Source organism: Erithacus rubecula, assembly GCF_903797595.1.
Source record: "Erithacus rubecula genome assembly, chromosome: 3".
NCBI classification, from domain to species: domain Eukaryota; kingdom Metazoa; phylum Chordata; class Aves; order Passeriformes; family Muscicapidae; genus Erithacus; species Erithacus rubecula.
Window position 1 is genome coordinate 88,837,442 of NC_136689.1, and position 15,269 is coordinate 88,852,710.

At 38.9% G+C, this 15,269-nt stretch overlaps 1 protein-coding gene across 1 annotated transcript in view; it reads right to left on the reverse strand.

Annotated features, from left to right (window-relative positions):
- Positions 1-15,269, reverse strand: part of AHRR (aryl hydrocarbon receptor repressor) — an 81,998-nt gene that overhangs the window by 48,024 nt on the left and 18,705 nt on the right. The window contains exons 2-3 of the mRNA XM_079301765.1: positions 15,197-15,268; positions 8,428-8,609 (exon numbers count right to left, since the gene is read on the reverse strand). Of these exons, the coding sequence (XP_079157891.1) occupies positions 8,428-8,609; positions 15,197-15,258 (244 nt within the window). The 5' untranslated portion in view covers positions 15,259-15,268. The remainder of the gene's footprint in view (positions 1-8,427; positions 8,610-15,196; position 15,269) is intronic.

The window sequence follows — 15,269 nt, forward strand, 5'->3', positions numbered from 1 at the left end:
TTTCTCATGCAGGTGAATCAGCCTAACAGCTCTGAGTTGTAATAGCTCTGGTAATACAAACAACCCACAGCATATGACACAAGCACCCAAGGAGCACCTGAAAATATCTGAAACTTATTCATAACTGAAACTAAGATCCTTCATTTGCCATTACTCAAAATAATAAGTATTGAGTTTAGAGCCTGTCTCTAAACATGACACTGAACATAGGTTCACATAGATGCACAAGTAGGTTCCCTTGATTTTCAAAGGTTATGGGAATTCAAGCAATTAAAAATTGTCATTTTCTTCCTGAATATAAGTTCATTCTGAAGTAAATTCTGCTTGTAAATCAACCCTTGTCCTGCAAAACCCATCTTGTTTGCAGGAATCTAAGAAGAAAGCTAGGCAGGACAAGGAGGTACACCCTCTTACAAGACATCAAGAGCAGACACAGTTCTCCTCCAAGAGTCAGCAAAGGCCTTCCAAGGACAGAGAGATGTCAAGATTATGCAAGAGGACCTGTAGCATGGAACAGCCTCACTTATTTGTCACATGGATAGAATGGTGCCCCCAGGAAACAAGGGGAAGGAGAAAACAGTGACCCGTTAGTATAAGTAGTATGTCCCAATAAAATGATCTCCCTGGCAATTAAATATATTAAAAAATCCAGTCAAAATAATCCAAAATAATGTTTGGAAATGGGTAATGTGGAGGAGATTCAATTTGCAGTGGCTTCTCTAGAAAGGAGTCCTGCCAGATCTCAGATGAATGAATGCAGCTATCCTGCTTAAAGGCTTGACACTTCTAACATTTCACTGATGTAGAATTTTAGCAGTTGATTAGAATGACTTGCAGACAGTAGGTCTTCCTTCAACAATTTACTTATGCACTTATGCAGCAGAACAGTCTTTCCTTTTTCCAGTTGCTGTATTGTTAAAAAGATGGTAAAATTAGAGAGCAGTAAAAGGTGGAAAATGTTTCTTTAATGAGCAGTCCATTTTTGGCCAAAACACTGCAAATATTGATGCAATTTCAATATGCCAGTTCAGTAGAGCCACGGGAACAACCCTACCTGTTACCCACCCTGACCATGAATGTTTCTTCTCAGTACAAGCCATTGAATATGCTGTCCTAAAACCCTAAACGACCCAAATACTTACAATCCAGTTAAGCTACAACTGTGGACTACAGCAATACATACGCTAAAGACATTTTATATGTGCTCAAAAAAGAAAAATCTTTGTTTCTCTTCCAAGAAAGAAATTATTAAGACATTCAGTTTCAGAGGACAGGACTGGGAATGCTCTAACTCAGTAGAAGATGTCTTTAAAATCCAAACTTAAATTTGAGTTTAAAAACTCAAATACATTGGGGCATTCTTGACTTCAGGTATAAGCTTCAACCCTAACTAATCAGAGGAACATAACTTGAATCATTGATTCATGTCTCAAAGTACAGGTTTCATTAAAAAAAAAAAAAAAAAAAAAAGAGAAGTTTGAGGATAATCTGAAAGTCTCTAATTATTTACATAAGGAAATCAATATATAAGTCATTCCAAGAAAAGATTGGTGGGAATGAAGAGATGGACTCAAGGAGGTATAATTTCCTTCTTCTTCATCATCTTGTTGATCTAGGCATTTCATCCTTATAAATCCTTCTTGTAATATTTATTGGTATTTCAGATTTTTTATTATTTTATTTTTCCTAAATCTGTTCTAAATATATCCATATAAAGGACTTGAAGAGAGTCCAATGAAGGAACACAAAAATTATGAAGAAACTAGAGCACTTCTACTATGAGGAAAGGCTGAGAAAATGAGAGCTGGAACTGTTCGGCCTGGAGAAGGGAAAGCTCAGGGTGGATCTCACTAGAGTGTATAAATACCTAAAGGAAGGGTGGAAAGAGCAGCAAGGCTCTTTTCAGAAGTGTCCAGTGGCAGGATGAGGATTAAATGAGTACAAAGTGAAATGCAAAAGGCTCTCTCTGAACATCAGGAAACACATTTTCACTCTAAGGGTGACCAAGCATTGGCTGAGGTTGCCCAAGGACACCGTGGACTGTCTACTCTTGAAGATGTTCAAAAGCCTTCTGGATTCAAAAGCCACCATGGTCCTGGGAAACTGGTTCTCAGTGACCCTGCTTGAGCAGGGGACTTGGATCAGGTGACCTCCAGAGGTTCTTTCCATCTTCAACCCATCTGTGAATCTGTGATTCACTAAGACTATGGTTTTAAATTTAAGAGAAAGCTTCAGGTTACTGAAACTGACTAACAAATGTAAGACAAATTTTCCCACGGAAATGGATCCAGTATAGGCCGTAACTTTAACAGGAAGCTCAACCATATGAACTTAGTTTCAGAATCAGTTGGATCTTACTGTGGTAAAATTTCCCATGCTTATGTAAAGTCTAAAAAACATATTTATATCAAAGAAGCAGAATTTGTCAGTCCAGGGAAAAAAAAAATAAAAATTACTGAGAGCTTGAAAAGAAAATTCTGGGAAAACAGAATTATTAGGAAGAGACAGTGGGGTGGAAAGGGATGCCTGAAAGCCACAGTACATGCACAGTAGAGGAACCTTGGACCCTCAGAGCAGGAGCTTTGGTTCAGGTAAGCAACACTCCTACAGCACTGTTGAGTAGCATTACATTGCAGATTATGCACTGAGAGCAAGATCACTCTGTGCTTCCTTACCCATCTCATGTTTTAAGACCTTAATTTTCTGTGTCACTGGAGTGTCATGCATGTCCCACCAGAAACAGGTCTGCAGTGGGGGCTGCAGCATTAAATATTCCAATATTACAATAAATAATAGCCTAGAGGCTCTAATGAATGAACCTGAGGAATCTCAATCACAGTAATATAATTCTGACCTAAGAGAGCAACAGCCATGGACACTGCAGGAGGAGAACAAAGCTGGAATGCTGTATGTAATTGAGGATACTGAAAATCAGGCCAGCTGGGATGAATCCTTTGTTGCTTTCTTCTTAAAAGGGATAAATTCAATTTCCATTAAAGATAAATGTTGATGGGAATTGGATCACACCAAACACATAGACAAGTAAAAGGAAATGACCCACTAACATAAATGCTTAATCAGGAGAAAGAGAGAAACCACACAGTGTGTGCTACCCTATCACAAAAGGGAAAAAAAAATCTAAAAAAATTCTCTCTATCTATCTATCTATCTATCTATCTATCTATCTATCTATCTATCTATCTATCTATCTATCTATCTATCTATCTAAAACAGGTTTAATTGAAGGGGAGAAATGGGTTAGAGGGAACTTGGGCATCTTGGTGTAAGTGACCAGGAAATCCTGGAATCAATGGTTCTTGCAGCAGCAGCAATCCAAGCCACAGCATTGGAAGGCAGAGGACAAACAGGAGGAAGACTTCAGTACACTTGGAAAAATCTCAGAGGACACATTTCTAAGGGAAATAGAAGGAATAGTATCAGATGTAACTAGAAAGGGAAGATTATAAATCATGCTGGAAGCCCTTTAACCATACAAGGTTGGGAAAGTAGCTTTCTGCTACCCAGCAGAAGGGGAGCTACAGACAATAAAAACAAAAAGATTTTGTGTTTATTGCCTCTTTTTGCTTCCATCTGCTGGATCACCTTCATGGCTGTAAAAGCTGAGGTGCCATGAGAAATGGAAGCAATTTTTTATTTTACTGAAGGGGGACTTAAATTGAAGCAGGAGACTTCCAGCTTGGACTTTAGGGATTGCAAAGGAAGGTATAAAATCAGACATGTTGCAGATTTGCAAAAATATTAGACAATGACCCTCAGATTAAGGCATAGCTTATTCTTTACTCTGGAAGGTTTACTGCAGGCTTGTTCCCTAAAATTTTTAACTCTACATGGAAACAGATGAACTAACATTTGTAGACAAATTTCTCAAACTACTGTAATTCAGTTTACAATCCATGTATTACTTTAGTCTAAGGCAAGTCAAGCAACATCTCCATGCTTGACTGTCACTAATTTTGCAAAAATCTGGACTGCAGCTTAAATATAAAACTTACAGAAACTTTTAGAATATTTATTCACAGATCTCATCTGTGATTCTCTACAGTCCATATTTAGTCATCCATAAATCTATCCGTTTTTTAGCTTTCAAAATCAAATGAAGTCTGGAAGTAAGTAAACACAGACAAGGCACTGAAGTCTGCAATAAACATAGAGATTCAAAATAATACATGTGGGAGCTTTTTGTGGAGAAGACACGGCTTTTCTGCTTACATGTACATCTCTGTTTTTGCATATGTATAAGTGTGTATGAAAAAAATGTCCAGATGTACAAAATTACAATTGAATTAAATTATGCTTTATATAAATTATGTAGTAAAATACTTTAAATAAATAAATTTATCCATATTGAGGTCTCTACATTTCCCATCTAAGACTATACTCAACATCAGCTGTCATTTATCAGGAATGCTTATGGCTAAAAGGTCTAGCATTAATGAAAGAGATGTTGAAGGAAAAGTTTGAGTGGCCTACTGAGACAAGGTTAGTTACACTTAGAACTGAAAGATGAGGAACTATATAGCCCTTGTTGTAACTGTGTAGGTCTATCTGAATTGCTGTAGTTGGTTTCCTTACAAGGACAGGGAAACATAAGTTAGTTCTCTCTCAGAAACCACCTGAGCTGCTAAAAGGACAAGGTGCTATTCCTCTGACACTTATTTACTAACTCATTACCTGTAGAAGGGAACAAGTTAAACAACCAACAAAATGGGGTTGGTTTTGAGGTGGAGCAAGACTACCATTTCCCCACCGGTGGAAAAACTGAGAAATGAGAAGTTCTGAAGGATGTATTGTCAGGAGTGGCAAAGGAAGGCAGACTACAATTAGCGAGATGGAACATGACCAAGACAGAGCCCCAGCAAACTCAAGTGGTCACAGACACTAAGTGCCACTCCATGCTCACAGGAGCCCCACCCAAAGCAAATCTTCATCAGGGCCAAATGACAGTCACCATTTCCTGTAGCACTTAGTGTCTCTCAGTCATCGAGTAACCCTGGTTCAGACCCAGCTGCCTCATACACCAGACCTGGTGAGATTGGAAGGTTATTGCTGCAAGCCATTCTGAAGTGCTTATCAGGAAAATTCAAGATGACTAAATGTCTCTAGCTTGGGGGAAGCAGGACTATTAATAGAGCCTCTGCCAACTGATAACAGAGATACGAAGAATCTTAAACTAGTTGACAGAAGAATTGTTCTGAAGCAAAAGGAAAATATTTCTAAGAATGAGGGAGGGAATTCACCACAATGGCTTAAACTGAACTCTAGGATTATCTGTCTCAACAACCAGATCTAAATTTTGGAAAGGAACCAAGCCTTTGCTTAAACAATTCAAGTAATATGAACTGGCCATATGCTTCAAGGTGCTAGTGTCAAATGGTCACTAAAATGTGAATAAATGACAGATGGATGTTATCCATGCACTAATACCTAATTCAATTTTCACACTTGAAGCCAATATGGTGAGGTTACTCCCTCCAGCTGGCTATTGATTAATAAATACATTTGTATTTATGCTGCACACTGACTGTGACAGAGTAGCTACTAAAAGGACACCTAGTGGTAAGTAAATGTGCCCAGGAACCACTGGCATTGTTGAAGGTGTGCCACTGTAACTGGCATGGGAAGCACTGACCTGCTATGGGTTGGATATGCAATGTCACATATGAACTTACTTGTCGAGTTGCACAACTAATTTTATTTTTTTTTTTTTTAATGCAAGTAATATTCTTAAAAGCGTGTTTTAAAAACCTGACATTTAAGCTTAACTTCTTCAAAACTCAGAGAACAGCTTTTTTCAAATGAGAGATGCATGGTACTGTATAAAATTGAATGTCCTGAATCTCCACTGCATCCACTTTAGGAATCTAGGATAGCTGAACAGAACTCGTTACAGACATGTTTTACTTGATATTCAAGCCAAATTTCATCTTGGGCTTCATCATTCCTTGGTTCCTCCATTGTGTCACTCTAAAATATCCTAAGCATTTCTGCCTTTCTTGTCTTTTCCTCCTATGAAGAAAAACAGCCAAAGAATATAAATTGTACACATTTGAGCTAACTTCAGTTTTTTGGGGGTTGTTTGTTTGTTTATAGAGTTTTATTGCCCATTCAACTTTATAGTCACTTCTTGCCTGTGTTTGTCCCAAACCCTTTAATATGTACTAATGCTCTTGTGACCAGGAGATGCCCACAACAGAAAGCTCTGTTCCAGATGGAGTCATGCTGGTCTCATGCAGAGAGGGATTATAACCTTCCTGTGTAGTGGCATGCTGCCTCTGGGCAAACAGACCAAAATCCACACTTAGCTTTCTTGTTTATGTCAACATACCGTGTTACAGGCATGGAACAACTTGCTGACCACAGTCCCTCTTCAATTATTATTTTTATGTTTTGATTATTGTTTTTAAGTTCTCTTTTCCAGGTTTGTCTATTCTATTGAACACCAGTTTCTTTGGATTATTTTCCCTGAGTGAATTAGTACAGATTTGCTAAGCCATTTTTCCAGATACATTTTTTTATCCAATTTTCTAACATCTCTGTATGCCACTGGTCTGTTCTCTGTCCTCAGAATGTTTATAAGCTCCCAATTTAGTGCCATCCTTTGATTTAAAAAGCCACAAACAATCCATTTCTGCTCTTCTATCCTCTTTCATCACAACAAAGATTGAAATGCTGGGATGAATATGTTTGTTTGCTTTTTTTAGGTGACTTGCTACCAAAGTTTTTTTGCTTAAAAAACCCCAAACAAACAGATTCTGCCTTTTTTCTTCATAATCACAAGTAAGTAGATCATGATGCTCATGAAGGATGTGCCAGACTCTGCCCTTACCCAAACATTTGCAACCATTCCTCATGCAGCTCAGTCACTCACCTCTCCTCCACTCCACCCTTCTGAAGCTCCAGCCTGCTCTCTTGTCTTAAAATGGCAATTTCCTTCCTTTACTATAAACAATGCTTTCTGTAACCTTAGTTTCATGATGTAAACATTGAAAAATAAGAATGAAGGGAACACAAACTATGTGTTCAATTAGGTAATTTGGGGATTAAATTAAAGGAAATCTCTCAAACCATGAAACACAGAACATTTCGACATAACACAGCCTGGGTTTGCTTCTTTTCCTTTTATTTCATCCCTTTAAGAAGAGGAGACAATCGATCTTAGAAACTCTGGAAGAAGAGTAGTAAAGAGAGCTGAAGAGATATGATTGCTTGTGAATGCAAGAGAAACAAAAGTCAGGCTTAGAGGAAGGGGTCACAGCACTCAGGTATGTGTTCAAAGAAAAAGAAAGACACTCTATAAACTGCAGGATGCTGGAGGATGGGCAACCACCTGTCACAGCTGACACAGGAGGCTCCTACTATCAGTGATACCACCTTTTGTAATCTCATGTCAGACTCATAAAATGCCCTGCAGCCTGCCAAAGTATCTTCAAGCTGGCATTTCTTTTATGCCATAATGCATTTAAAAGAAAGAAGGCAACCATGTAACCAAATAACAGATATTATTCTTTGGTTAAAGCCAAAAAAAACCCAAAAACAAACTAAATATATATATATAGTGCATCATAAGAAGTAAAAAAAGGAAGAAATAATAAAGAGTAATAAATGAAAAATAATGTCTGTAAAAATACTTCTGTTTACCTCTGCAGTCCACTTATAAGTTTTGGTCAACCATACTCCTTCATATACAGGACTTCTTTCCTTTTTTTTTACAACTCTAGAGAGGATTTCCATGACTAAATCACTAATCTGGATTTTGCTCTTGTGAATTCCTCAGCAACAGAAGAAACTCAATATATCTTCAAATTTGGAATAATTCTTTTTATGTGATCTGAAAATGCACATTTGGCTTTGAATTTTTGGTGTGCCAGACAACTATACAAACAAAACATAGCCTAGTACAGCTTGATTTAGCACTTTAAACTTTGTATCTCTCTTATCCTGAAAGACAGTGATCATTTTGGCTTTTCAAGTGAATGCATTTCTCCTGGCATACAGCAAACAAAGGTAATACAGCAGTTGGTTGACTTTCATATCATACTTAAACAGGCATTTGTTCATAACATATGTTCATAACAGCCTCAAATACTATTAACAGGTATTACACTTGCCCCAAGCTTCTTTCCCAGTTCAGTGATTTTACAGTTGTGTTTTCCCATTTTCTAAATATTACTGATGAAAGATGGACGTTATCCCACTATTTGGTGAAATACACACAAACTACATAAGAGGAAATGAATGAAATTTCCAGTGCAACATGCCATTCACAAAATGAGTTCAAAATTAGATTTTTTCCCCCTGCCTTTACCAATCTAATACTATTTGTTACTTTTACTCAGGATTAGAACAATGCAGCAATAAATTGGAGGGATACTTTCAACGGGATGCTGAGATCTTAAGGAAACCTACCTTGGAAGAAGCTTTTGACTCGGAGATAGCTGACACTGAGGCGCAGGACAGAGAGTTTGTCCAGCTTTGACACGATGTCAGGTGGGAAAGGGAGGAGGCTGGCCAGGTGGTCCAGCTCTGCATTCAGACGGTCTCTGTGTCTCTTTGAAGGGTTCGATTTCTCATTCCCAACTGCAGGCCTTCTGTGGTGGAGAACACATTTTCGATTACCTGTTTTACTTCCAGAGACAGATGCCGTATGCAATTAATTGATAACAGGAATATTTTGCTTAGCTTCTATTAAAATCTTTGAAGTCACTGTCCCCTGACAAAAATGGATTTACCATTTTGCATTATCCATGGTGCAAAGAAACAGGCTTTGTCTTCTCATTTTGTATCAGGCAAAAAAGTGAAGAACTGGTATCTCCTACTCAGGACCTCTCACCTTAGGGAAGTGGGTACTATCTCCATGTTCTAGTCAATACCAGGAAAAAAAAATTATCATCTTTGTTGTACAAATGACAGGCAGTGACTAATGCATGAACCCATTCAATACCCACTGTATTCTTTCAAAGCATCTAATTCCCTCCATTTAATGACCCAAAGTTAACCTGTGGCTTAGAAGATAATTAAGATAAAGAGCCTGTCTTTAGACATGAATTTAAAAATTAAGGAAGGTGAGGTGAAGAGAGATTCTTTCCTTAAGCTCAAAACTCCTGTGTATATTCTCACTTTTGCCTTCCTAGATCAGTAATAACAAAGATAAGAATTTGGTTTCTTAAGATTGATATTCCTCACAAAACATAGAGATTAAAGTTACTCAGCTTTCTAGGCCAAGCAAGTCCATCCCCATTTTGTGTTCCTCTTATGGACAGTAGTAGAGAACCTAGAATAGTTGTTGTGAAAATTCATTAAGATAAAATATATCACAAATGAGGAACCTCAATTTCAGAATGTCCATGGATATTCCAAGAGAACATGTAAGAAGAGGGAGTAAAGGAGAAGCTGGTGCTTTTGCACATGGAAATGGGGGCCTTATTTCCAGCATGACAGTGGGGGGTGCTCAGTGCTGAAGCTCAGGCTTGTCCATTAAGCAAGGAGAACTGAGTGGGAGGGTGAGAAGGTGATTCCTTTCAGTAGCCAGGATCCAGCAGTATTCCACTGCTGTTCTATTGATGGACTCAGCAGTCATCAAGCTCATTATCCAGGTATAAACTATGGGATGCTGAAGCCATAAACTACAGGAATATTCAACAATGGGAAAGGGCAAGTAAGAAAATTATGGTTGTGCTAAAAGATTCTAATTTTGCCTCACTGAATCCAAGGATCATAATCTTACGTAGCTATCTGACATGCCAGTGGACAACGAGAATTAAAAACTAAATATTTGCCACACTTTACTCCTGCATTTTCATGCTACACACATTTACTACATTTTTCAATCATAAGTTTAATTTTGAGCATTAGCATTTCACAAGGTGGTTAAGGTGTTAAATTACAAAAGTGTTAATTTGTCATTGCAGTTGTTATTCTAAAGAAAAGTTGTGCTTTTAGAACTTATTTAGGACTAGAAATTTAGGAATTAGCAAAAAAAAAAAATCCATTTTTTGAAGAACAGTTTGGTATATGTGACTGCTGCTAACTGAAAACTTTTAAAGCAAATCAGATATAAAAAATTCATTGTTACTTTTGAGAACCTCACTTCAAGAGAACAGCACCAGTGGACAGAATGAATGCAGAAGAAATTGAGTAGGTTTCACTGAAGATGCGTAATTCCTGCTATTTCATTCAAAATTGCCAATAGCAATATGTGGTTCTTCAATAACTCAATCAGTTGCTTCCAAAGACATGCAGAAGATTTTGCTGATTGGGATAAATGAACAAACAACTTTCCTATATTAGAGAGAGAAAATATGAGAATGATTAATGCAATCAACAAAGAAGGAATGGTGTATTTTACTTTTTCTGAGCTATTTTTTGCAGTAAACTTTGGGGCACAGCCATCCTATGACACCAAAAGGATGTCTGATCTATGGAGGGCAATAATTTTGTGGGAACATAACCTATAGCTGAGCAGAAGCTAAAGGACATAAGCTTTTGCTAATCAGTCTTTACATTTGACAAACTAGATGAAGCAAGGAAGCAATAGAGGTCAGAAGAAATTAATTTCAATGAGGAAAATTAAACTGATGAGTTCAAGAGGTAAAAATTGTCAAGAGTAACATGAAAAAGAAGTTGTTCAAGCCTATTTACCAAATAAAATAGTGACTGCTCCATGCCAGAGAGGAAAGGTTTGAGGCAATTAGGTGGTCTGCCTTTGTACTCAGTGCAAGGAATAATTTTCTGGGAATGGTATAAAGACTAGGGGAGAAAGCTCAGGACAGAGTCTTCCTGAAAACTCAAGGAAATGATTCAGTAAGGGAGTGAATCCAAACAAACAGGCATTTGATATAAATGGTAGTAAGGTGCCAAGTGGATATGATTTTAAACAATGTGAGTTCCATGGAAAGGCTCAGTTAGCTAGCCATAAACAGAAAGGGACAGGCAGGGAAATTCTTCCATGGGCTGCTTTGAGGCAAACAGAAATTCTAGACTTTATTTTGAACTGAAAGTAGGTGATGGTTGTTGTGTTCTTGTTAAACTCAAGATTGTCAAACTATAGAGACACAGGAGTCACCGAATGATCCCTCATTTGCTCTGCTTTCCATACTACACTGTGATAGTAAAGGAGCACATGCAATTAAAGCAATAAATCTGGCTTTTTTTTCTTCACATTGTTAAACTGCCCAGTGGCAACAAGTAGTTGTGCCTGCGCAGGACCCACATTAGCAGCCCCTGTGCAGTGGGAGCTGTGTGGGAGCTGTTTTCTGTTCCAGTGGTACACGAGGCATTGAGCCAATTTCCCATTTTCCCATTAGTGATCCAGTGTGCCCATGACACAGACCACCACTAGCACAAACCAGTTTGGTGAGCTCGCAGAGGAATTTCCTGCAACTACAGCTCTGTCTGCTGCTCCCTACCCTCTGCAGAGCCCTACCCTGTTAATGGAAACTTTGCTCTGAATAAGTTTTATAGGTGTGCCAAAGGAGACCTGAGCTGAGAAAGGTCTAATAATTTACTGTGACTGCAAGTTTTCAATAAGGAGGGAAAGGGAGGAGAGAACATGAGAAGTAACAGATAGACTGAGAGCAAAGTAATAGCAGATGATTATCATGAGTGTACTGACCAGCACCCTCAGTCACTGTGCTGTGCCTGGACATTGTATGGGAATCCTGGCAGAGCTGAGCTCCAGTGGCAGCCCTGTGTGGGTGGATGTTCACCATCCCCTGTGAACCCAAAGGAGAGAACAAGAGAAATCTGCTTGAAGGAAAGCAGCCCTTTGCCACCTTCTGTGTCTCTTCTGCATCTTCACAGCAAGGAAAGGTGAAAGCAGAACTAATGGTCAAGAAGATATAACATCAGCAGAGCAGATGAGAGGTAGGATAGTGTGGTACCAAGTAAGAGGAAGGGCGATGCCACAAAGTGCCTTAAAATGAGAACTAGCATCAGGAGAGAGCTGCACCTCCCCAGGCCTCTGTTTACCCTGGCACTGGCACGGTTCTGGAGAAGAAGCCTGAAGCAGTTATAGATACACTCAGAGCTAGAGCAGGTGTAGGTGCCTTTCAAGAGCTGTAAAACATTACAATAAATGTTTTGTAGAGGGAGAGGGTTTTACAAGATGCCAGGGTTTGATGTGAAGAAGTGGCTGAAGTTCTCAGATGGTAACTGCCCCGAAGCATTGCCTTATCTCTTTTAAGTATTAATTTCAACACTGTGATTTTAGCTTGAGGTTAAAGACAAGATCTCCTTAATTTCCAGATGCCTGAATTACCAGTAATATGTTGGATTTCCACAGGAAATAAACACTTGGTAGAAAATGTTTCCTTTAGTCAAAACGCTGGCTGCCTGGCAGAAAAGAATATCTGATGGAAAATTTTAAATCTGTCTGAGCTCCAGGTGTTTGAACCGTGTCCATAAATGCCAAAATTCTTTAGTGTAGATCACATTTAATGAGGCTTGTTTTGAAGTTTTTGGGCACAAAAGGAAAACAGCTATGGTCTTTCAATTTTCCTGCATGCGTAAAAGTAGAACCTGAACCTTATATGTTAGCTGAAGAATGGCAACCTAATGAAGATAGTCTCTGCAAGTTCTGTGCAGGAAACAAGACTGATTTTAATACATTTAAAACACACAAATATACAAAATACAATATACAAAAAATACATTTTTATATACATTTGACAGTCTGATCATGAGATGCACTGAGTATGGGGAGATATAAATATCCCAGTTGTTTTGCAGAAGGGAAATCTGCACCTCTGTTCTTTAAATTCTGATCTTCAAAAGCACTAATCCATGAATCCCTATTGAATTCCAGGTATCCTGCTCACACAAGGCACCTGAGCTCACTCATCCTTTTGTTAAAAGAAAGGTAAAATCTAGACACTATTTACATTAAATAGAGAGGACCAGCCAAAGAGTACCCATCGACTTTATTTGCTGTGAAAAATCGTGTTTTACAACTGAACAAATGCTCCTCCCAGAACAGGTGTCAGTATCCACCTTGATGCCTTGGCAGAATGATAGGGGGGGAAAGTACAACAAGGCTGTGGAGAAGAAAATGCTGTGCTGTCAATCAGGAGGAAAAAGCTGTAACAAAGATGGTACAACAAGGAATAAAGTAACGGTTAAATATGCTGCTCAGTTAGTAGGCTTTGTCTGCCCTTCTAAATTCAGGATAAATTATTCAAGGCAGCATAACAGTAACCTCAGTGTCCTGAAATGTCAGTAAGACCAGTAGGACTGAAGGATACAGACTGGGAAAGGAGCTCTGTCAGCCAGTCTGGGCCATTCAGAGCCTCTTTAGAGGAAAGTCCCCAAGTGAGGGAATAAGCACAGGAAAGGCTTACCAGAGACCACAAACAGATAAGGTTTGAGGAAGAGACCAGTGTTGCTAGGAACTGAGAAATCGTCCTCAGTGAGCAGTAACTAACCACAGAAAATGGAGTGCTGTCTCCAGTGTGGGAGCTCAGTACTCTAACAATCCAAACAGTTCCCTTTGCTTTAACCCATGGTTCTTAATCAAAATTTTTCATGTCCTGGTTTGATAAGTTCATGCTCAGGTACCTGCACTGCAACATCATAGAAAAACTATTTTCAAGGCAGCATTACCTGCAATGGTGCCCAAGATGAAAACTTAGTTGTGTAAAATAAGTGAAAATTTGTTTCTGAGAGTATTAAAGCCAGAACTTCTACAAAGGCTAATGAGGTTTATTTCCATGATTCGTTAGCAGGTAGTTTTCCTAGCCATTTCCTTTATCTAGAAATCATCTTTGACAGGAGTTCTAGCTAGCATGTAAACTCCAAACATAAGCTTAATGTTTCTCAAAGCAACTGCAAGCCTCCTTCCTTTCTTACAAAAGTAATGATCCATAAACAGTTCTGCATAGAGGTAATTTAATGTACTGGAAATGTTCCATCCCTCTTGCAATTGTTATACAAGCAAATATCCACATCCATACTGAAACAGTAGTGCAGAAGTCTTACATTTTTAATTCAACACTCATGATTTTTGCAGGAAGAATCATTTGCTTATGCCATTATCTTTGCCTACTGAAATATGATACATTTAAAACTAAAAGAAACATTTTTTTAAGTGGGAACAAGAGGTTCATGAGCAAATACTTCCCAAAATCCAAACAAAATCAGCAGATATCATCAAAACATTCAGAGAAACTCCCCTTTGACTTTAGACCAATATGTACCATTTTAAGCCAAGTGGATTATTTTTAGAAATTCAGAACAACTGAAAATAGGGAAATCTATTTTAGCTACCTTCTCATCCTTAAATTGTGTGTGAAGGCCACCAGTGCCAGTTCATAATTTTAACAGAGTAAAAATGTGTGTTTCCTAATCACATAATCAAGTGTAACACAGAAAATGTGGGATGATTGCATTAAAAAGCTTTATTTCACAGATCGGTTTATGGCATCTGGAACTCATTTACATTTGAGTGATAGCAACCTTATTTTCTCCCTCCCATTTCAAGCATCTTGTAACAAATTTCCATTGCATTTCTTCTACTCCTGCTTTGCCTTCGCATACACAATTTCCCTCTCCCATTTTTCTCCTAATGAAAGTGATCCCATAGTAAATAGAAGTCTGAGAATTATGTGTTCTATACGCAAAAAGTGACTCACCAGTCTGCTCTTTCAGCTGACTGAGCTGACCCACTTTCCCAGCTCACACATGTTGGACTTAGCAATGCCCCAAGCAAGACTAAGCTTGGGAAAGGGGAAGGGGGAGTGCAATGCCAATGCTCTGGTGCCACTCCACACATGGCTTCTCTAAAAGCTCCTTGAACAGGCAGCAGCGAGCGTGGAAGCACGAAGGTGGCAGCCACCCCTCCAACCCACTGCCCAGCTGACACTCAGTCCACCAGTGTGCTCTGCCAATGAAGGGCACTGTCCCTCTCCACTTTCCACAGCAGCACTGTGGTTCCCACCACAATCACCCCTAGCCTCCTTCTGGGATACCTAGTGATGGGTGAGGATGGTTTGACCCAGGTTTTGCATCCTTTCTGGAGACACCCTACCCATGAAGCCTCCCAGCCAAGGGTTTCTCATTGCAGAGAAGAAGATTAGGTCTCAGCTCTGTCACTGGACCACAGGAGAAAGGGAACCCTTCTTCTACACCATTTCTAGCCCATGTGTTTGGAGGGGGATGCCTCCTGATGAATATGATACTTAACTGTTTTTGAATGGGTTTCCTCCTTTTCCTCCCAGCATACAGGCATTCCCCCGGAGGAATCATGGCTTTGACGC